General features: G+C 40.0%; 1 protein-coding gene across 2 annotated transcripts in view; it reads right to left on the bottom strand.

The window, feature by feature from the left end:
* LOC307019159 (roundabout homolog 2-like) overlaps positions 1 to 24,530 on the bottom strand; it is a 100,412-nt gene that overhangs the window by 37,817 nt on the left and 38,065 nt on the right. For both annotated transcript variants that reach the window (XM_079649809.1, XM_079649810.1), the window contains exons 3-6: positions 4,385 to 4,542; positions 4,131 to 4,251; positions 3,871 to 4,009; positions 787 to 923 (exon numbers count right to left, since the gene is read on the bottom strand). In XM_079649809.1, coding sequence (XP_079505935.1) covers positions 787 to 923; positions 3,871 to 4,009; positions 4,131 to 4,251; positions 4,385 to 4,542 — 555 coding nt within the window. The remainder of the gene's footprint in view (positions 1 to 786; positions 924 to 3,870; positions 4,010 to 4,130; positions 4,252 to 4,384; positions 4,543 to 24,530) is intronic.

Here is a 24,530-nt window from a genome sequence, read left to right as displayed (position 1 = left end):
ATATAGCTTTCTTTTTCTTGCCAAACCTGGTTCTGTAATTTCTCAAAATGTGCTTTTTTTTCAGTGGGAAATCTGATATTTAATTACCCAAAACTGCTTCCATGGTAGCGGCTCCGCAAGGGCTTTGTGAGAAACTGTGCTGCCTTATGTAGGGTCTGGCCTGATTTCTTTGGGTACAATCCTAGCTCTTTTGGGGTATTTTCAGGCAATAAAACAATTCATGCATGAATGAGAATCCAATTTATAAGGTAGGAAGTAATAACAAATATATTAAATGTTATGAGAACTGCAATGTAATGTGTATATGATGATGCATAATGTACTTATCCAATAATATTTTAGGCTTTGGTTGCTAGTGAAGTGTTTGCATGTCTCAAATGATATGCACATTTATTTTTCATGTACTCCAGATTTATGCCATGAGCACAAAGCAGTGATTTGCCAAGTTGCAATATATTTTTGTTATTACAATATCAACCTTTTATTATGAAAAAGCTTTCCTCGCATTGATAAATATGGAGCGAGGGGGTTGTTTTGAGGATGAGCCCCCCTGGAGAAGTTATAACAGTTCACTTAAATGCTGGTTAGATTGTTCATATCTGGAGCCTGGCTGGAGATCTGGAGCAATCAGCGCCGCTATATGAAAGAAAAGCTGAGGCTGGGCCGAGAGTTTCAGCAGGGGGGCAATAAATGACTGATAGTTCTGCGGGCTGCTTTGGGAGACACAAAAATATAAGGGATGGGTTATGAGCTTTGCTTCGAGAGAGTCCAACAGCAGTTACCCACCTCTGATGGTCAGGTAGGCAGAGGCCTCCACTTTACCAACACGGTTCTCTGCGAGGCAGGTGAACGTGCCCTGATCACTGACGGATGCTTTCTTTATCTTCAGCAGGAGGTCTTCCTTTTCATATCGGATGTCGTACCTGTAGAGAGTGACAAGAATTCAAGTGACGCCTCAGATTGATTTTCAAACACGGGAAGATCAGTGACAATTACGCTCATCAAAAACGCTCTTTCCCATAAAGTAAATACAAACACAGCAATTGAATCAAGGTTATGTTCACTTGTGTTATGTTTACGATTGGAAGTTTTTGTAGGTACTGTCATTTTTTTATAGACTAAAAGCAGACTTTCTGAGACAATGAAGACTCCCCGCTGCACACACTCTGCCATAAAAGCAGAAAAAAGGGCTGGGCAATTATGCTGAGATGAAGGCAAGGCAAAATGAAAGGTGCTTTCAGCTGGAACCCTGACTGTTCCACTATTTCAATATTTATAAAGACGAGCCTCCTTCTGTGGTGTGGGCTGTGCAGTGGGCTACATAGTGTGTGGAAGAGAGCAAGCAAAACAGAGGAAAGGGGGGAGGCGGAGGATAGACAAACAGTCTGAGAGTAAGGGAGTGGCCCAGTCTGACAAACTGAATATGATGAATGAGCCGAGCAGTAAAAAATGACTAATTCATAGATATATTCCATGCATCAGTGTGCATCTGCCGGTGCAGCATACTGCAAGGCAGCAGTGGCGCAGTTAGAGTGAGAGAAACATCTCAGCTACCAGAGTTTAGATAAGCGCCTTAGAGGGGCTACAGACACAGAGAGCAGAAGAGCAAGGAGTCAGGCTCTCCCTCTCTGGGGCCCCTTTTGGCGTGAGAGATCCTGTGAAATTGTCTAGCCAGCCATACTGATTCAGAGACGGGAGACAAGTCAGGCAGAGACAAGCTGCAAGGGGTGAGAAAAAGTCACATTTTGAAATAGATGTTTCAGAGGGTGTGGGCAGAATATCGATGGGGGAGTTGTTTGGTCTGTCCAGAGTGTGCAGAGGACTCCATTCACGGCACATCCCTGACCCAGATTCAGCCTTTCCAGGAGAGTGACGGGTTCACGAAAAAAGAAAGAAAGAAGTGGAAGGAGGGAAGTGAGGCGAGGCAGGTCTGAAAGTAGGACATGTTTCTGGAGTCAAGGGGTAGCGAGGTAGAGGGCACAACACAGGTGGGCAGACAGGGAGATGGGCAGTGACTATGGTCTACCTCACAATTTATTCTCAGAGGAGAGTTTATTATTGTGCGTAGGTAGAACTGCAGCCATAACTTGATCAACAACATGAGTAACTGGGAGAGACATTTTTCACTTTGTGTGACATTTTGTAGTCCAAACATGCAATCCAACAATTAGGTGACAGATAGTAGATTATACAACGAATCTTAAATTGAAATTAAAAGGTAGTAATGGCTTGAACCAGGTAATACACTTGTAGCATCAGTGAAGATTTTTAGCAGTCCTTTAAAGTAAACATTGATTTGCCTCACATGGTTTTCAGCATCATGTGTGCTCCATTTTATCTGCCAGCTGAAACTCTTGCATTGATTTACTAAATATCAATTCCAGGAGTAATTGAATACATATCCAAGAACATATTAGTTAATTATATATATACATGGTTAATTATATAAATATAATTAGTTTGAGCTGACAAATTTCCATCAATCAAATGCAGGAGAACGGTTCCAAGCGATGAATGAACCAGTCATGCAGATTATAAGACCATATGGAAATGCACTGCTATAGTATTATACCCTATATACCAAGTCTGATTTAATGTGAAATTAAATTACGCATCTTAATTAGGGTTCTTACAATTAGACAAGCTTCATCCAGGTAATTTCAAACGTAATATGATTCACATATGTCGATAAGGAGTTTGCATAGCTACAAAGTGAATTACAAAGGACTCTGTCTTTCCAATGACGTGTCTGAAATTGCCATGTGAGTAGTCAAGTTTTCTAACATTTAGTCCAGCTAAAATGTCCTTTTTGCAGTATGAACTCATGTCTATGTTTTTTCAAGGTATTGTTCATTCCTTTATCAGATGGAAGAACAATGGTCTTAAACTTGCACTTAAACCTAGCGAAGGAAGGAAATAAAAGGCTTTGATGGATGGCCAGATTGCATAAGGAGACAAACTGTAATTAAAAGTGTAAACCGCTGAGCAGTACAAATTAAAGCCCACATGACAGGCTAATAATGACTTTAAAAAATAAGTGCTCTAATGGGATTGCGAGGCAATTAACATGCGCTCATGGGTACACGAGGGTGAACCAAAGCACACGCCTTTAAATATGATGCAATTAAAAACAACACCGAAACAACAATGAAAGGACAAACTTCAGCTTGGTACTTTTCCTTGAATTATGGGATTTCTTTATTTGATTAGCTCGTATGTATCGAACTCTCTGCATGTTTTCATCTCTTATGTATGTACATAAAGTACAGTAGTATTTAAAAGGACCAATTATTCATAAGCAACCAATGGACATACTTGAATCTGTTGTTTTCATGGTATACCAAACTGCAAAACATGAGATTAAAGCAGGGTCCAATCGTATAGAAGTCTATGAGAAAATGACCCTACTCCTCACATGATTCTTTACCTCAGTAAACATTTTCCTCCCGAGTGTATACGTCTCAATTGCTAGTTTTAAGTCTTCTTCAAGAAAGCATTATATTCTTTTTCTAAATCGTGTCTTTTTTAGAGTGAAATACACACTTAAGCAGGTGTGAGTATCAGTAATCTTGGAAAAATGTTTACACATATTAACAATACCACAATGATAATGGAAACCATAATTAAATTGGTGTTTATATCATAGGTTTATGCTTCATCTCTCTTGTTTATACAGCAAATAACTAAGATTCTCTGCAGCAAATGAATGATTTTTTGCCATAGTGAGGAAATTCTTCTATTAATAAAATAGTTTCCAGTGAGAGTCATTAGCGCTGCTTCAGCATTTATACATTTTGAGTTGTATTGCTTAAACATATGCACACAAACACAGGCATTTTCACAATCCACATTCACACGCATCCTCTTTACCTGCCGCGGGGAATTTCCACGTCCTCCTTTTTCCAGCGCAGAGTAGGAGGTGGGTCACCGCGAACCTGACATCTGAACTCTACAGCCTCGTCAACTAAGACTACCTGGTTCACAGGTCGTTGCACAAACACGGGCTTTTCTGGACGTGGGCAGAAAACATAACATAAATGCTAAATATACTTTTGACAGAGTGTTAAATACTGTATGTGCTAGTGTGAAATGCCTTTATTCCTTTTTGAACCAAGCTAAAAAGTTCTTACCAAACACAGAGAGCTGAGCTTTTTCACTCTCTCTTTCCCCGACCATGTTTGCCGCCACACACACATATATCCCCACATCACTCTTCTTTGTATTTGAAATGGTCAGCTTTCCTCCTCGCACCTAACAAAAAATAAAATGTACTTGCAATGAACCAGTTCGATACAAAGTGCTTTCCTTTGTAGTAGCCTAACAAGTAAATCACTGAGTATGTGATTCAGAAAACAAGGAGAGAGCTCCCTGGGGAGAAACTCACCGTGATCCTGTCATCTTTGAGGTCAAGACGAGTTTTATCTTTCCTCCAGAAGGTGGTGGGTTCAGGGTGCCCTCGTGGAGACTGACACTCAAGAATGGCCGTCTCCCCCACCGCCACCACCACATCCTGTGGGTTCTGTCTGAAGTCGTCGCGTAACACTATGAGACAAAGCAAAGGGAGAAGGTTTATTGGTGCTCTAACTGTAGCAAAGGCTCACTCGGTTAATTAGTTTGAAATATCCTCAGATTATGTGAAGCAGGAAGCTTCTCTGAGACTGAGCTGTCATGGGCTTGCTGACCTCCACCACCTTTTCTCAACGGACCCTCAGCAATCTCTCTGTCTTTAATAACACAGCCGTCCCCCCTGAGGCTATGAGCATACGTTCTTGTTTGATCTCAGCAGCTAAATGTAAGAGCGATCGAAGCCAGGTAAGATTAACGGTACAATATGCGGGGAAGAAAAACAGATCTAGCAGAAGAGAAAGATAAAAGCAAGGAAAGTTAAACTTTAGAAGCTATGCAAAAGAGGGATATCTAGAACAATAATCCGGATCATGCATAAAAATTATTCTCAAATATCCTGACATCCCAGATTTTTGGATTGGACAATTGACTATTTGCATCTTAGATTGCTCCTAAATTCACCAAAATAAGCATTAGATAATGCCTAGTTTGCAAATGTAAACATACAATTTCAGATAACTTGTATTTATTTTGCCTATTTACCTTTGTGTGTCTTAAAATGAATGCAATTATATTATAAGCTCAAAATATGTCCTTGTCTTCAGCTTCTTCATCTTCACCTCGGTAGCACTTATATACTGTACATCAAATGTTCCACTTTCATTCCTACCTATATTCCGATGGTTCTTACTAAGTGGTTGGATCATATATCATTCATATAGTCAGCAATATATCTAACATGATGAAACATGTATATGTTTTATGATGTTTGACATTATTTGTGTGACATATTGAGCGGGAAAAAAAATCCTCTGAAAAAAACCTTTAAGGACTCTAATACTTTATGTAAACAAAGGATTTGGAACCTGGCTTTATTGAATGTTCAGATTTCTAAAACGGAATGTTTGCAAATCAGCACATATTTAATATTTAAACATAAGATTTCAGCTGCAATATAGGCTTATTCCCCTGTAGTGTTTGCACGTAAAACACCAGCGCTTGTATTTGGCAGCAATGGCAGCAATGGTGAAAACTATGTACAGAAGCTTCTGCTAGAAGAAACCGTACAGTGTCCATAATGGAACAGGTGAATCCTCTTGGGGTCTTGAATGAGCTTAGTTCATTAAAGTTATAGTGTCTTGTGTACACAAGTGCAGAAGAAAGTATAACGCTACTGGCCTTGTGATTGTGCTGGAAGGAAAGTCATAGGGTTACCAAATCATTAAAATGTATCCTCTGGGAACCTGCAATAGCCACAGAGAATCTTGCAACATTACATTATAAATGCAATGCAATAATCAATACAATCTACTCTGCAGTATCAAAAGCGTCACCGTGGGCTCTATCCCGTTTTCAAAGTTGTTATTTTCACCAATACAATATAACAGATTTTCAAAAAAATCTGAAACCTTGGATAAAAGCAGCAGTTTAAAGTTGTGTAGCAGGCACAGGGTCAGACCTTGGTTACTTGAATGAGCTGCAATACTGCCTGCGCAAATTGGAATAAAAAGCAGGGGTATTGACTGAATCACTCCTTCATGTAGCTTTATGAAATGACTAGGGCACAGGTGCAGGCTCTCATTTAGGACCAAGGTTACAAATTGTTCCAAAAATATCACATTTACAACATCAAATGTTCCTGTTGGAGGTTCATACTGTCGTTTATTTTTGAAAAATAAATTGCACATTTCATACTTTACTGCAGAAGAATCAATACTATAAGGGGTGCAACTTCTCTAGAGTACTAAAAAAGAGCCAAGCATTATGACAGCTTCCCTGGAGTAGGCTACAGCTGGTGAAATCTGCCAAAACATTCCCTTTTATTATCTGGAACATATACACCTTTTTGTCATTACAATTCCATTTATAAAACTCTATTCCTGCATTCCTCCACTGTTGGACAAGTGTTTTAATTTATCAACGGCAGGAATGTCTGTACTTGTATGCTCAAAGGAGCGAGGACATCAAGAAGTGTCAAGCAATGCCTAGAAAATACATTTTGCAATGTGAGGTATGAGCTAGCTGCTGATAAGTTAAAAGGTCAAACCTTCAAAACTTCCTAATTCTGTCATAACTTATCACACATATCAATTCAAAGGCTACTTCTTTAACAGGAACGACTGTACTGTGAGCCATCACTGGAATCATGGTTAAAAATAGAGATTAAGATCTTGCAATGAGTTGTTCCTGCTTTGCATTAATAACTCATGACATGTTGTTTTTGTTAAAAGCCTTACTGCAGGCCAATGTTGTACCTTGTGTGACAACCGTTAAACTAAACTATGAAAAAATAAAAGAACATTCTTGAGAAGAATTAACATATTTGCCAAGAAAATGAATAACGAATGAATATCGTGTCATTTTGGATTACAGATATAAAGAATGAAAAGATAAATAAAAGTACTTATAATTCACACTGAGATGTAGATAACAGGTTAACCAATTTTCTCTTTTCAATTATCCAATTAATTTACTCCGGATTGTAAAATATAGACAGTGTTGTGACTTGTTTTTAAATACCAAATCTAGATCAAATGCATGGTGCATAGCTAAAAGTTAATGACAGTTTGCAAAACTCAGAGCAGCATAGAGCAAGAACACCGGCTGGGTCTCAGTTTGCTTTTCCTTCTCATTACAGCCATAAGCTGATATACTGTAGCACCAATTCCAAGTCCCAGAGGACACCTCTAGTGAAAACGAAAATCAGGAAAGGAGCCAAGGGCCCAAAGGCTTAGCTGTCAATCACATCCAGTCCCTGCGGGAGTAAATGCATCTCAGTTGCAGACGCTACTTTGGCACAGACATATGCCTGGCTGGCTGTCACATGGTACGGTATGCTTAGTGACCCATTCCATACACAAAACACTCATCGAGTCACATAGCTCCCTTCCTGTTCCTGTGTTGTCACATTAAAGACGATGCAGTAACAGCCAGGCTTGTCCCAAGAGACAGTGAAGCCAAGACACTCACAGAGGAAAACACTGATCATTCAAGACAAGAGAAAACCCAATTACACAAAAGAAAGGCCGATAATTGGCTTGGTGTCAATCTAAATTGTGCTGAGGGTCTAAACCCTAACTATGGCTGGGCGATTTGGAGAAAATCAATCAATTTTATTTTTCTTTAATACTGATATTGTAATGATATTTTAGAATTGACTAATGGGGATTTTACATAAAATATGTACAGGAGATTGACTCTAATTGGACTCATTTATTGTCCCCGTTTTCCTTACGGGGACAATAAAGTATATCGTATCGTAAATGATGCCATGAAAATAAAAATATGTTTGAGAACAATCATCAGTGATGTGGATATAATGACTAATTGTATAAAGGTTAGAAATAGTGGTAAGTTTAGAAAAGGACATCAGTTTAATGTGAAATAGCCCTCAAAGCCACCAAAAGACACTTATCCCATATGACGATATCCAAAATCCAAGAAATTACCCATTATCCATATCACAATATTGTCATAACATCACTATATTGCCCAGCCTTAATCTTTTGCTGTGAAGAAACACAAATATGTTACCTGCTATTCGTATATATGTTCAAGGTCTCAGACATTTACAAATTGTTCTACCTCACTTACCCACATTTTGTAATTTTCCTGCATGGTTTATTTATTATTCCAATTTTGAGGATATTCCCAATTTGCAGTCCACCCAAAAAAGCATAAAATAGGGTTTTCATTTGTTTCATGATTGATGGTGTACATAAATCATGGCTAAATAAATTGGAAGTGACTTACTAATTATATACAATCGCTTGGTAATAGGCCACTGCAAATTTGAAAGGGTGTGGGGGGGACTTATTTCAAATACATAAATAGTGTGGGCTCTGTGGTTGGGATTTATTCACCCCGGACATTACGCATTCTCCCCACTGCACTGACAGCTACCCCTCCCCCCAAAACACAGCTGAAGGTGTCTCCTCTCCTCTGCAGGTTTCTGTAGGTGCTGTTCATCACAGCATGTGAGAATTGCTGAGCCCTCGTGGAGGCAGCACCCAAGTGTAGTCTGTTGTCGGCTGGTAATTATTTCAGATTGTGCGGACCGCCACCACTGCCTAATGTTGTCTGATTGAGTACTGCTCAATTATTCAAACACGCCATTCAGGAGGCTCACACGTTTATCAGTTTTCATTTATCAAATCAGAAGGAAAATGATTTCAAAACGGGCTTCATTTCATGGCACAATAGGCGGTAAAATAATGTGACAAGGTGGAATACAAGGAACTATACAGGGACTCATTATATGATTAATAAGAGAGAGGGGGTTGTGTGCATTTTGTTAGATATTCCATCTAAGCATCCTGATTTCTTGGCAGCCTCTTCAGCAGCACTCTACATTTCATTTCAGCATTTCACCAGCAGACTCATGAAGATCCTACTTGATGCATGTTGCTGAGCTCCGTGAATCATACAAATGTGGAATATCAATAAGTCACAAATACATGGATTTAGAGCAGCCTCTTTGTTCCTATGGAGTAGCTGTTGTTTCAAAATATTGCAGAACATTTATCAGACAACACATTTATTATCTTGCCCCGTACACTTTATGTCTCATGAATTCTTCAAGCTTGCATATATTTACTGCATTTCCTCTCTTCAAGGACGCAATTCAGAAATGCTGAGTGTTATGAGAGTACAGCCAGGCTAATGCTAGGTTGTATTGTGGGTAAATATTCATCCTGTTAAAGGGGCCCTATTATGCTCATTTTCAGGTTATGTATGTGTGTTATATATGTATTGAGTGCCTCTACTGTGGCATGTCTCCATGCTTTAATGTTCTACAAGGTCTTTACTTTTCTCATACTGCCTGTGCTGCAGCACCTCTTTTCACCCTCTGTCTGAAACCAGAGCCCAGTCTGCTCTGATTGGTTAGCTGACCAGCTCTGTTTTAATTTGTAAAACGTTTAAAAATGTTCCGCCCCTTAGCCTATCACGTACAATGTGTTGGGGCGCTACCCAATTGAAGCGTGAGTGTTACATAGTGATGTCGAATGGAGGCGTTTCCGGCACCGTGTGTTGGAGAGAAACTCCCTTTGGAGTGACCTTTGGGATTTTAGCCTTTGCAGACCATGTACATGCAAAAAACCTATATAGCACACTACAGGAAAGGGAAACCCCCAAATAGGATGATAGGGCCCCTTTAATAACTGTGTTATCTAGACGGGTGTAAGATTTAGAAGCATACTTGCGTCTGCGTCTACATGCAAGTGCGTCTACTTGCTCTCCCTGAGGTTTCTCCCATTTTTTTTCTTTAAACTGTGGGTTTTCTCCGGAAGTTTTTCCTTGTACGATGTGAGGGTCTAAGGATAGAGGGTGTCATTTTTTCTCATACTGATAATCTGAACAATCTGTGCTATTGTGTTAGCTTTAAAGTGTCTCTACTGTAGGCTATTTTTATTATATGTACAGCACTTTGGCTCGACCAAAAATCGTTTATAAATGTGCTATATAAATAAAACTTGATTTGATTTGATTTGATGCTGCTATGACTGCTCTGTTTATGAAAGAGGAAACAACCGTAATGCTAGCCAAAGCTTTCACAATGACATTTGAAGCTCATAAGATACGAGAACATGTCATATTTAATGAGAGTGATGACAGTTTCCGTTGATGAATGTCTTTTCTTAGCTTATTTGGGTGGCTAAAACAGTATTGTCATAAGAATAAGGTATCTCTCGTCACTGTGTTGTGTCATTGATCCACTTTGCTAAACATGAACATTTGCAATCCAAATTACAAGTCACTAAAATCTTCTGTATGGACTTGGCGATAACAGGATATGGTCTATAAGCAAGAAAATGAAGTAACAACCACTTGTTATGTGTTAGTCTCCCTGTCATGGCAGTGCTGTGCTGTTATGTCTGCCAGTTGGACTGTTCCACTTCGTAAGCCTGGAGTGAATGGAATGCCATGGAATTTGGTACAGACACGTTCATGACATGATCTCTATTTTTCCTTCAGTGCCTGTCACCCACAATATCTTTGTTTTGAGCCAGGCTAGTGGCATGGCTCTGTGGATGTCTGTTGGTCACTCCATGACTTTTGTCCAGACTTAATATCTCTACAACATGTCAACTGTTCCCCCTAGATAGAGGATCCAATTGAATAGTGTTTTTGTTTTTTAGTGACATATGTTGCAAAATTATTGGATGGACTATTGGATGGAATGTGGTATGCTAGTCCTCCTGAATTGTAATAACCCCACAACCACACCATCACCTGGTCAATACTTTGATTACTACAAAAGCTACATTTCCATTATGCTCAGCTGCATTCTGTGTTTAGTGCTAATTAGCAAATGTAAGCATGCTAACGCGCTAAACTAAGAAGTGTTAGCATCTGGCTCAAAGTGTCAATTATTTCAGCCTTACAGAGCAGCAAGCAGGCTGTTAACTCTTAGGTGTGTTATAATTTAATTAATTTTCTTTTAGCAAGCGGCTCAAGTTTGACTGTTTAGGGTTTCCTGATATCACCCAGGTTTCTAAATTGTATCCCTATGTTAATGTCTTCCTACAATTTGTCAATTGCTGCAATAAAATGGCCGCCTCACAGGAATGCTAGTGGCATTAGTAACTAGTAATGATAATAAAAGTAAACTATTTGGGCCAAATGCCAAACAATAGGCCAATGATAACTAAACAATCAATTAAACATGTTGATGTGTAACACGAATAATCTAAAAGAACTAACATTTATGTTCAGGCCTTTGTAATGAAACAGGAGATATTAAGATGCAAACTCTGATGTGATTATGGAGTTGAATGTTTTAATCCTCTATGACCTCTTGATTCATCATAAATTAAGTCAGTACAGAGCAATAATTAATTGAAATAGACATAAATTCTCATCATAATAGAAAAAGGGAAATAAACAAGGTGTGACAGACAGATGGTGACAAACTCATACCCTAATTAACCCATGCAGCAATTTGTAAAACAATGTAGTGATCTGCTTGTGCATGCTAGTGTTTGTCCATGCATTCAGGCTGGTGTTCCGGCATGGGAATGTATTTGTAACCCCAACCAGTAGAACATTGTTTTGGTAGTACTGTGAAGCAACACTGCAGAGGCAAAAAGAAACAGAATTGTATATGAGGAAATATGAAGACACTAACACCTTGCGAGTCATTGCGTGTAACAGATGGCTGGATTCCATTCGGGAATCTCAGATGCAATAAAGAATTGATGTGCTGCATGTGGACAAAGCTTGGCTCAGAGCAGGTTAGAAAAAGCAACCAGGTTTTTGTCTTGTATATACTTATATCTATCTTATATGAGCCTCGCGTTGGTTACTGCGATGCAAAATTCACAATATTAGTGTTGCAAAGCTTTACACAGTTTGTGATCCAGTGTCCGAAAATGCATTACAACAGCTAAGTGATTCCTTATGACAGTGGTCTGCTAAATTGTGGTTTGGAGTTTGCTGAAGATTCTTTTTGAACACTATAGCCTGTAGGGGTGTGTCACTTTCTCAACAGCGGTCAAGGATGTCCCATATCTGTCACATGCATAAAATGCACACTGACGCATAAACACACTTGCATAAACCAAACCAAAAAAACAGCTGCCCTGTTCTTATATCGTAAACTTTGCTGATGATAACAACATATCACCGCTGCTCAAGAGTCAGACACAGAGAGCAAGACAGATCTGCCGACACAAAACAAGGGAGAGCGGGGGAGGATGAATCTGGAGTCGAGAGGGCTATTTACACTGGGGATTTATTTTTGAATAAATAAACAACTTAACATGTCTGTGCCCTGAAAAAGTCATCAGCAATCAGTCAGGACTGCGATCAGCGGGGAGATGGGGAGCGTTTACACAATGTCCCCCGAGGCTACGAGCCCAGCGCTGACGTTCATTACCTATTATAATCCTGCCTTCCCAGCAGCAGGCCACAACATGAGTACATCGAAGAGCATTTTCAAAGAAAGAATATGCCACCCAACATTTCAATTGTTGGTAGGATATCCAGACAATATGGTTTTGGAGAAAAACACAAGGGCAGCAAATCAATATTGGCTTGGAAAGCAGGGTACATTGAATGATTTCAGTAATATAAGTCTCATTATGCTAACTCAATGGTTGTAGGGTACAATTCCAAACTCTTGTTTGCATTATCGGTCAGTGCTTGCGTGAGTGTTTGGGTAGAAATGTCTCTTATTTTATTCACAAATCAAGGATTGGTACCGCAGACGGACCAAATGTGACCCCAGTTCATTTCCATTTTTAAAACCAAGCATGAGTCCGATCTACAAGCGTGAGATCAAAAGTTCCTTGGTGACCAAAGTTGTCAGTTTCCAAAATTATAAGCAGGCGGATAGAAAGCCTAGCAATGCTTCAATTTTTTGGCATCATTAGTGTCAAGTCCAATTAGCGTCAATGTGAATGTTGGAAATAAATGCGGAGTGAAAGTGAGCACGCCTCTGGCTGCAGTAAATTTAGTTTTAGATACTATTTATTTATGTTGATGAACTAGGGTTATCGTTTGCTAACAGAGGCATCGTTTTATTCTGAATGTTGTTTTTCCCAATTTTCCTTTCGAATTATTATCTTTATCTTTGGTCTAAAAACAAGCACATGGCCTTTACTTTTGACCCTTTTAACAACATTAGTAACACACACAACCATAGGGCCCATTTTTTGAATATCTTACTCTTTCCAAGATAAATTCAAATTATGAATTTACACTTTAGGAGGACTAAAACATATCTGTTATGCATTATTTGGCCTTTGAGTTAGGAGCCAGTCAACCACCATGAAGGGTTAAGAATAAACGCCCCACCATTGTCATGTTTAATTAACCTCCAATCTTCTGTCGTGTAATGTAAATTGAAGTTGTGGATGGTATAGAAGGAGGGTCCTCCCTTCCCCCTCTCCCTTCCACCACATCTCCGTTCCATCATCTCTCACTTGCCATACCTCTAGTTACAGTAACAGCATTCCCTCAGACCACATTTCCACATCTATAATTAATTACCCCTGTCTCCATGCATTTCTTCAACAGAACACATTCCTCTATCTCTCAGACTAACCTTTTGTAGATCTGCCTGCTCCCCCTACTATCTTATCTGCTTACAGCATGGCAATATGAAATCATTTGACCTGACCTAAGTTCATGGTTTTCCAGTTAAAAATGCTAAATTCCTCACTATTTGTTATGTTGTGTCTTTTTATTTTTTTGAGTATTGAAAAGAACATTTCCCAAATCTGATTATGCCGGGAGGCACTTATGACCCGTTCATAAACCTGGACGCTGTTCTGGTTCTTTTTGGATGACGATTAAGAAAACAGAGGGAAAATAAAAGGGATAAAGCAAAATATAGAAAAAGACAATCATATTATTTCTCATCCAAGACCATGGATATCATAGACCCCTTGCAGCAATATTGCGGAGATGCACAGCATGAGCTGGAAAATGAGTCAGGGATCAGAATCTAGCCTTTTATCCGCCTTGTTTCACTAAAGCAGCGGTCACCCAGAGAGAGAGCTTTCTTACATGCACTCGTCTTCTCTAACCGAAATTATGTACACTGCTGTGTTTCACAGTCATCCTCATCTTCATCACTACAACAGAAAGATCTGGATGAATAGAGCCAGATAAATGTGTTTGCTTGCAGATATTTTAGGTCTACAATTTACTACACATTTCCTATAATTCTCTATGGCATATATTATATTTCCCTATTGCCTTGACCTTTTTGGAAAGTAATGCAAGAAAGTGTACGCAAAAGAATGGTCTGCGATAATCTGTGCGTCTGCACCATCCAGCATGATCAAACACATCTGATGGCCACCAAAGATGGTGCTAAGCTGTGTTTACCACAACATTCTGGTTATAACCTTCTCTGCACGGGTACATACAGATGGCCCACAATATGTGCATGTTTGGATAGCATATAGATACGTGTGAATGCTTTCGAATAAATGCTTGGAGCTGTGAAGCAGGGCCCTGCACCCCCACGACTGCTGGCATTCGACACAATAGAAAACTAATTAATATGGTAATGTCATGCTGCCACGTCATCTGATAATGTATGGTACGCTTTGTTTGCACTGATTTGACCTTTGATCTCTAAATGGGAAAATGAACTGAAATGATCAAATGTGAGTGTGCTACACAGGGTTCATATGACCTGAGGTGACGCTGCTCATAGGCATTTGTACATAATTCCTCAACCCCAGAAAAAGCCACCATGTTATCCACAGTATTGACATAGACTGGTATCAGGAACGGTAAACTTTTCCCAGTTTAAAGAATTTGATAAATATATATTGTTCTATATTTTTATTTTAAAGGGCTTTTCCGGTTATTACCCGTCCCCTTGTGTGTTATGAAGGTTTTTATGCATGTAAACGGTGTGCAGAGTCAAAAACCCTCAAAGTACACCCTGTAGCGAGTAAAACTCTAACACAGAAAAGACCTGTCTATGCTGCCCCAGAACACCTCGTTGGAGATTTCTCATTTTCCATTGTTTTCTTCCTGGGTTCTGTGACGGGTGAATATCCAAATCAACAACAAATGACCGGATTGGCCCAAATGGACCAATCCGCGAGCACCTCACACACCAGGATCCCTTGGCTAACTAACAGGGAGTCCCATTGGCTTGCATAGAGCTCCCTGAACGCTGGTAATAGACGAGTTGGGATCGCGGAGAAATACTCTCCGTAGACCCATTCTCAGCCTCGCAACGTCCCGACCAATCAGAGCACACTGGGCTCACAGGGGGGGGGGGGGGGGGGGGGGGGGCAGGAGCTCCAACAAGCCGTTTAGGACAGAGAGTGAATACCTGGAGAATACACATACTATACAGAGATGCTGTATGAGAAACCAATGTGATTTTGGAAAATTGCACAATTTAAATCTATTCTAGTAGACCTCAACAATGGAATTATGATCAGTAGAAATGGCCATGACATGGGACCTTTAACAAAGATTTGATTTGAGTTTGACCAAATATGTACTTAGTCGGATATTATACAACATTTGTTCAAATTTCCCTACAATCTCCTGTTACTATTGATTGGATGACAAAAAGAATATTCAATAATAACTATGTTTTTTCTTTCTGGATATACATTTATGACTAGGCAAATCTGATCGGGTAAGCTCTTGGCTTAGCGTGTTTACATTGAAACGGATGCACCAAAAAATGTAAGAAGTAGTCCATTCCCTCAGACTTATAGTGTTTCCCCTTTCATACAGAATTCACTACAACCACACTTCCTGGAGTAGGGAAAACGTTTTTTTGTATCTCTTTGGAACCTCGGTTTGACCGCTGCTAACATAACAGCTAACATAACACAAACTAGCTTCCTTCCTGTTGTTTTAAACACAGATGTGTTGTAAGAAAAAATAAGTTGTGATGAAAGTAAGTACACTGCATCCCAAAAAGTATGTTTTATTGTCCAGACAAGATGAGTGATAACTGAAGCCAGTCATTGGCGGTATCTGCTGTACTAGCAAAACCAGAAACACTGTTTTTATCAAATTTTGGCACCAACTTGGTATGGGAGTATGAGTTCTCATGAAATCCCTATGTGTTATTAACCCTATAAGCTCCTCCCATCTCTACCCCAGCCCCTCACCGATGCTCCACTGAGCAGCTTAGAAGATGATTCACCCCAAATCTCTGTTAATCACATCTATGCACACCCCCTGGTACACCCAGGGTCACCCAGTACAGATCATGTTCATACATGGGGAGCAGCTGTTGGTGGATGAGGCTGACCTGCTGCTCAATAACACCTTACCAGGAGCTCTTCCTACCCCTTTTATCACATAAAGACTCTAAGTAGATTAAAATATGCCATCTATCAGAAAAAAAACTGTGGTGCCACTTCAGAAAATGGCATACATTCTTTATATATGACATTTCCATAGATGAATAAGTATGGAAAATCAGTCCAATCTCCCAGTGATCGCCCATCATGGGGTGATCAGTCTCCGCTGGGAGAGCACGTCGTTCCCCGTGTGAACACACACATGCATATTCATGCGCTCGCTGGTGAAGGTACAGGGACACACACAGAGGGAGGTACATGTGCAAACACAATCACACACAGCATCTCTTTCTCTCTGTGGCACACAGAGAGAAGATAAAACTGCTCAATCCATCAACAGCTTTATGCCACAGACATTCAAGTTAATCATCTATCCCTTCATCCTCTGTCAGTCTTTCTCGATATTCTTTCACCCACATATCCATTTTATAGTATATTATGTGAAACAAAGGAGGAGGCTTCTTCCAACTATCCAATAACAATCTACGTCTGTCTCCACCACAGTTCATCTTTCCATCCATTACTCCCTAAAGACAAACACGTTTGCAATGATTTTCAGACTGAATCTCAAGCCAACTAAAAATAATTAGAAATAGGGAATTGTGTTATTTGAGTGTACTATGCAGTGGTTGACAAAATAACTGTAAATAGTGACATGGCTAATCTGAGCACAGCTGTTAGCATTAGGTCCTTTAATCTTGGTCCAGATCGGTGATGCGCTCACACTGACTTGGGGACAGATGAGCAACAGCCACCAGGTTGCCAAGTGTGCTAAAGGCAGCAGACTGGTCCGACGCTCACTTAGAGGCATGATAAGCTGTGAATCTGCGGGTCCTGGAGAGCAGCTCCACACAGCACAGTCTTTGTGTTGCATCATCCTTTTGACAAAATGTGACTTACTCTGCTGCTGCAATCTCACACCAAAACTAAGGAAGCACAGTAATACTGGGGTGGCTGACAATACTGAAAAGGCAATTTCCTTAATTAAAGTAAAAATATGAATACATTTTTTCTTTTGTTGTAACCACTGAGCCAAGGCAATGATTTAACAGAACCACACTTGGCTATTCTTTTTAAATGCTCAATATAAATGTTTAAAGTTAAAACGGTAGACTCTAAGGACATAACTCACCATTGTTTGTAGTTAAACACTAGCAATCAAGGTTTGTGCCTTTTCTGTGATGTTTTTCCTTCATACTAACACAGTAACAGTGCCAGTGTGTTACCATGGAAACATGAGAGCAACTGTTTCCAACGTAGTGTAGTCAAAGATTTTTCTTCTATCTTCTTACAAATTCTACACTATTAAACCAGGATGACACTTGGAAAACCCAGACCTCTGACAAAGCCAATGGTGCATTGAAGTGGTCCTCGAATGGTGCCATTTCCCAAACAACACATTGTAATCGCTCTCTGAGTTGTGGATCTTACTTGATGAGGCGTACATGTGAATTTGACCAGTTGGGAGATAATTTTCCCAATTATTATACACCACATAAATGCAGCACAAATGCCATTATCTCACAATGTTAATGAAAGTGAAACATAATTGGTGTATCTCTGACTTGGATCCACTCCAAAACATGATGTGCTCCTTTTTGGCCCAAGCTTCACCTGGGAAAAACGGTCCAGTAGTTTCCAGTGTCATTAATCCTGCGGAAAGACCAATGAAGCCAAAAACATTACGTCCTTGGCTATTAGGTCACACATTTGTATAGAAATAGTTTATGCAAACACATGTTATGTTATGTTATGTTAGGACACCTTAAAGAAGCTCATTTATGCAAATGTTCAGGTTCATATTTGTAATTTGTGCCTTTACTGTGACATGTCTCCATGCTTTGATGTTCAAAAAGCTCTTTATTTTTCTCATACTGCCTGTGCTGCAGTACCTCTTTTCACGCTCTGTCAGAAACCAGAGCCCAGTCTGCTCAGATTGGTTAGCTGGCTGGCACTGTTCTGGTCAACCGCTAAGAGATGTCTCACCCAATTAGCCTAATGTGTTGGAGAGCCAGCCAATAGAAGCGCAAGGGTTACATAGTGATGTCACTATGTCACGAAAAGGATTCCAATCAATATGTTTCAGGCAGGGGGGGAGTGTGTGGGAAAGAAACTCCCTCTGGAGGAAACCTTTAGCCTTTGGAGACCATTTACATGCACAAAAACCAATACAACATGCTACAGGTTTTCAGCTTATCTTTGTCTCTTTTTTCGCCTATTTATACTGGAGTTATTTAAAAAAAATGTTTTAAGGCTGCACAGGTCGGCAAGCAAACACACACATTCTGTGTATAAAGAGAGTGAGCTCAGATGGTCTCTGAATTAAGCAGGATCTGTAACATTTGATTTTCCATCCCAATGATTTATCAGATTTGATCAGAATCAAATCCTATTTGTTGATGCTTTCATAACCTGTCAATCAGAGTTACAACTAACATGCTATCACTCATCAAAGAGAGTTCCCCCAGATGAAATACAGTGCACAACAACGGGATGGTTATTTTTTTTGCTTGCAGGCACTGTGTTAACCCCTGTAAATCATGATAAAAATGACAGCAAGGCTGACTGTGCAGTGCAAAGTGCTTCTCTGTTCCTGACAGACCGGAGCCAGTCTGACTGTACGGTCTCATCTGCATACTGTACAGCGCCATGTGCCAAGCTCAATTCCAGTCCGTGGTCAGATGGACAAGAGAGGAAAAAAAGAAACATCTGTGTCAAGTATCAGAAAGAGGAAAGGTCAGAAGAGTAAGACATGTGATAAGTGACTGACAGATGCAAGCCCATGCATGGGTGCCAACATGTATTCTCTAGGTTCAAAGCGGAAGGAAACTGACAATCTTGCTTTAATCTCCTGGATAAGGAAAACCAACCAACACTCCCAAGGCATGCAAACAAAGACTGCAAACAAAAAAAGACCCAGTTGGCATCTAAAGCCTGTCCGCTTTTAACACACTCCTGAAAAACAAAGATTACTTAGTGAAATTGAAACTACAACATTTTATAATTTTTTTTTCCCATAATGATTTTATTATGGGATCATTTTACGTACATCGAGCTAGTGGCACTAAGAAGGAAATATATCGACATTTGAAAATGTAATTGCGGTTTCAAAAAAAAAAAAGGATGACATTGACTAACTCGTGGCTGGCCTTCGACAAAATAACTCGGTATGTGCAAGCAGAAAGACGACTAAATGATTTGGATTTATTTAATTGGCTTTTAAAGAACAAAGAATTCCACAAATGCCAAAACAAATTAAAAGGTTGTTTTCCTTTCCATGCTAATTATGAAATCCTGAAATATACTAGGAAGGCACCAAGATGCTTTCAAAGGCATAATACAATGGACTACAATGTGTGGATACTTTCTGCTCATTATAAGCATGTGGTGTTTCTCAATGTGAAATACACATGCGAAAAAGCTCTGAGATATGAAAAAAGGAGGATATGGAGGAATGAAGAAAGGGTCAATCAATAAAAGTTGGCTTTTCATAGTTAATAAAGCTGTACTCAGCCTGCTCTCGCAATACTACAAAAATGCACTTATTGTTAAGTTGCTCTAATTACTTGCTGGCAGAGGCATTTGAGAAAAGCACCATTAACCTCGGCATCCATAAGAAACAGAAAACAGCGGGGTGTTTTCTCTCAGGGAATGTAATTGATGAGACACCTTGGAACAACACACCCACTGGAGCATCCAGTCCCAGGGCAAATTATTAGTTGGCGTACAGTAAGTGTGGCGTCTACCTGTTTCCATGATGGTTACTGGGTATAGCATAACATACAGTTAAACATCTACTTTGGTGAAATAAAACCAGTTTTTTCCTGTTGTATACCAATATCAAATTCCGTCGTTTCACTGTTAATAGTTAACATGTCCTTTGTGAAGATTACCATGTAGAAAATGGATGTGTATTTCAGCATTTTCCTTTTCCTGGCAGCAGACATGTGCGCTAAGTAAACACAGCTGCATTCAAAGTATTATCAGTAGACAGCCTAATCCACCCAGCAGCAGAGGACTCATCCTTCAGACTGTCACTGTCTTTCAGTGTTGAGTCCCCCACACACTTTTTTTTTCTAGGGATATTGATATTTTCTTTACCAATTTCCGATATTTTCCAACAAACTTTGTCCAATTAACATTACAAAATATATATAAACTTTTATTCCACCAAGTTGCAATTGACAATACGTTTTTTTAAGACATTTTGTAAGACCTTTTGTTAGCGTGGTAACTTCCTGGCAGATGCCAACATACAGTAAAATACAATGCTTATTCAAAATGGACATATTCACTATAGGCACAATACACATTTTTCTTCAATGGACATATTCACTAGGCACAATAAAACATTGTTTGCCATATACAATTTGTCATATTATGTTTCTGGTCAATGCCAAGTACAATGTCTAAAAATTCAGGAAATGTGCTTGAAGAAGAAATGTCCTCCCCCAGATCTCCCACTAGGTATGTGTCCATCCAAATGTGCTCCCATAGGTTTGCACTGTCATCAATTCCGTCATATACATTTGTAAATGTTCAAGTTGTGGGACGAATGAAGGATTTCTGATGCTTGTTTTTTCATAGTGCAACTGGCACTGCAATGCAGCTTCAGTCGTTCACACTTAGAAATCAGACTCTAACTGATGGTGCCAGTGTGTGAAGTGTCCTTTTGCAGATTGAGGACATTTTATCAGTTAAACTCAGGTGTTAGCTATTCATGGATTGGCTTGGGTTCAGCAAGATAAATGACTGGAGAGCTTAAAAGTTTCCAATATCTGGAATCACATCTCTGCCCCCATTGGCTTAATGGACTGAATCCTACGGGAGCCTTCACTCCTGTGTCACTCTGCTGCACCACATCTGGCTCAACCAATGTTACAAATATTACAGTGTAGAGCTGAGTGGACTCCACATTCCCTTCGTAACATTTCAGAAGGCTATGATTTATCCCGTAAGTGCCTGAATCTTCTTTCAGAGCATGCTTAAGAGCTTGCTGGAATCTCATCCACCTTGTCAGCCATTTGGTGTAGGTATTAAACCCCCCCACCCTCTGTGCTTGGAGATAGGGGCTAAACATAATCAGCTCAGATAACTAGGCTATCACAAAGGTGTACGCTTCCATATCCATCATTTCTGCCTTACATTATTTTAAAAGAACACTTTATTTTTCACTTAGCTTATGCGTTTTCGTTTTATGGACGCTGTCAGAGTTATTGCCAAGCAAACAGGGTTGCTTTGTTTCCTTATCATTTAATTGATCAGCAGAACGATCTGTAATAATGAATTGTTTCCGAGCAAATTCCTAAATTACAGCGCAGCTTGTACTAACAACTTCATTAGCCGAGGCTTGAGGTTTTATCAACGTTCATTATAGTATTAGATTGCATTTTTTATCTGGGACAGAAATATCCGAACTACGGCAACATTTCATAAAAATCAACATATTCCTACAAGAACAAATCCACACTGTTTCTTACTTTCTTTGTTTGAGGAGTGTATATATATAAATATGAATTAGTAATAAGACCAGTATTCCCCTCGCTGCTAAATAGGTTAGAGGAGAGAATACATAATCATGTATGAGGGAAGATGGGGGTTGTGAGAGTCAGATGAAAAAAAAAGAAAGAAAGCAGAATTCCAGATAGCGAGATGCTGTGGGGGATACAATGTAGAGAGAGTGTGTTTATTCTAGATGGGTAGCTGTATGGTTTCAAACTTGGTAGGTGTGCTGTTGAGCGCTGCATGGCTGAGTTGAGCTGCAGTGCAACTCGCTGTGGCTCACTCTCGAAACCATCACCCACAGAGAATCCCCCAACTGTCACATGCCACTGAACCACAGTAAACAACACAGACACACACACACACACACACACGCACACACACACACACACACACACACACACACACACACACACACACACACACACACACACACACACACACACACACACACACACACACACACACACACACACACACACACACACACACACACACACACACACACACACACACACACACACACACACACACACACACACACACACACACACACACACACACACACACACACACACATACATACATACATACATACATACATACATGCATACATTCACACACAGCAGAGCCATTTTCATTAACAGAACCACTGGCACACTCTGCCCAGCTGGTCCCTGAGTTCACACTGGAACGGCACATCTGGTGTCATTGCTCTGTTAGAGGGAGGCCATCTGGTCGCATGGAAGGAGGTGGGGGAGACAGGAACAGAGACGGGGAGTCAAAAGAGATCGGGGAAGGCAAACGAAAATAAGAATCTCATCGATACTTTGCCATTGAAGGCATACAAAATGGATCTGTTTGTCGGATGTGCTGTATACTCTGCGTGCATTAGTCCTCTTCCGCGTAAGAGGATTAGATGTCAAAGTCAGGTTTGCACTCTGAGCATTTGGAGTTAATGGCAATGAACAGATAGCATGTTTAATGGCTCTCAGCAAACACACAACTTCTCAACATGAATAATACTCCCCCGGCGTTGTCCCTCTGGCTTCCAGGGGGAACTTAATATTACATAATACATGGAAACATTAATATTACATAATACATGGAAACATTAATATTTCTGCATTGGTGTCAATGTGATGCTGCTGTACATTTTAACTTCCACGTTCTTCCTGCTGTATTGTATTATGTTATTCGGTGTTGCAATGCCACCCAGTCTGTTTGCATTACTACTGGCGGTTGAAGGAATGCCTATAGATGGCATGCAACGCTCCAATTAACCCTGTTGAGCTCCCTTTATACACCACTGGAAGCTATACATGGAGAGCTGAGGGTGCATGGTGTTGCAGAGATGCTCCATCTTCAGCTGCAAGCATGGAACCAATGTGTAGACGCAAGAACAAGCCATGATAACATCTTCTTAGTCACATAATATAAATGGGTGCAAGCCATTGACTGTATATAGGAACTGAAAAAAGTCCCCCTGAAGTCAAACCGTTTTGAAATTGCGAATTTGGGATTTTGGCCGCCACCACCTTGGTTTTTGCCAACATTTTTCTGATGACACAAGATGGAGCAAGGCTAAACCGAACGCTGAGGGTTTAAGGCAAGTAAAAATATCGCTAACTTTAAAAAACTGATGATTTAATATGAAAGGGTTGAAGGTCTAAGACAAAAACACACATGTTGTTGCCCCCTGTCAATCATGTAGCCACGCCCTAAAGCACACACTGCTTTATTGTCTATTTTACTCTAAATGTGTACCATCATTTACAAAATGATCCTCATTCTGAATTGGGGAAGACTTACTTACTTAGCGCTTAAGACCATAAACTGTTCAAGTAAATGTTAACACAGGCAATCAATTAAAAGTATGGGTATTTTCTATTAGACTTCTTTACAATCACACTCCTTTTTAGCAGCCAGTGGAGTCGCCACCTGCCGACTACAGGTTTAGGATAATACACTTCACTTATCAGACTTGGAAATTGCTGCTTGGCAAAATGCCAGTATGAGTGAGGTTTGTAACCCCACAGAGGACAGGTTCATAAGCAGACTAGCCCTGCCCTCATGTTTACATTATTAATGGCTCATGGTACACTCTTATTAATTTTTACTCATCACTGCTTGACCCTGGCACCAATAGAGACTTGTGACGCACATGGGTCTCACATCTCTGTCGCCGAGAGGCAAAAGGTCAGAAACCCTTGGATGCACCAGCAGTAATGCACTTATATTTTACGCTAAGGCACGTACACACATGCCTGCAAACAAACACACACGACAGTGCCTCCTGCCGCCAGTGGCCGACTGAATCATGCTCTTATTAAACCTTGATCGGAATTCGAGCTAGGGCATTATCCACTTACAGTTATTAATGCTGCAGCTCTCCTGGGAGGGCAGGGCAGGCAGTGAGGGGGGGGACGCACGCCACACATACAGATGCTCGCATAAAATCTCTATGACTGGAGGTACTATTGTTTACATCACATGCATGGATGGAGACGGTTTGCATTGTTTCAATTACTATGAAAATGCTGCTAATTCTGGGTAAAACGCACTATAAAAAGAGATGCAAAAAAGCATCCAGCAATAATCCTTTAGCAGACACATTATCATCAAACCAATCAGGAAAGTGGTGAGTATCCAGATACGATAACC

Source organism: Notothenia rossii, assembly GCF_949606895.1.
Source record: "Notothenia rossii genome assembly, chromosome: 9".
Lineage (NCBI taxonomy): Eukaryota > Metazoa > Chordata > Actinopteri > Perciformes > Nototheniidae > Notothenia > Notothenia rossii.
This window is presented reverse-complemented; position numbering and strand designations above follow the sequence as displayed.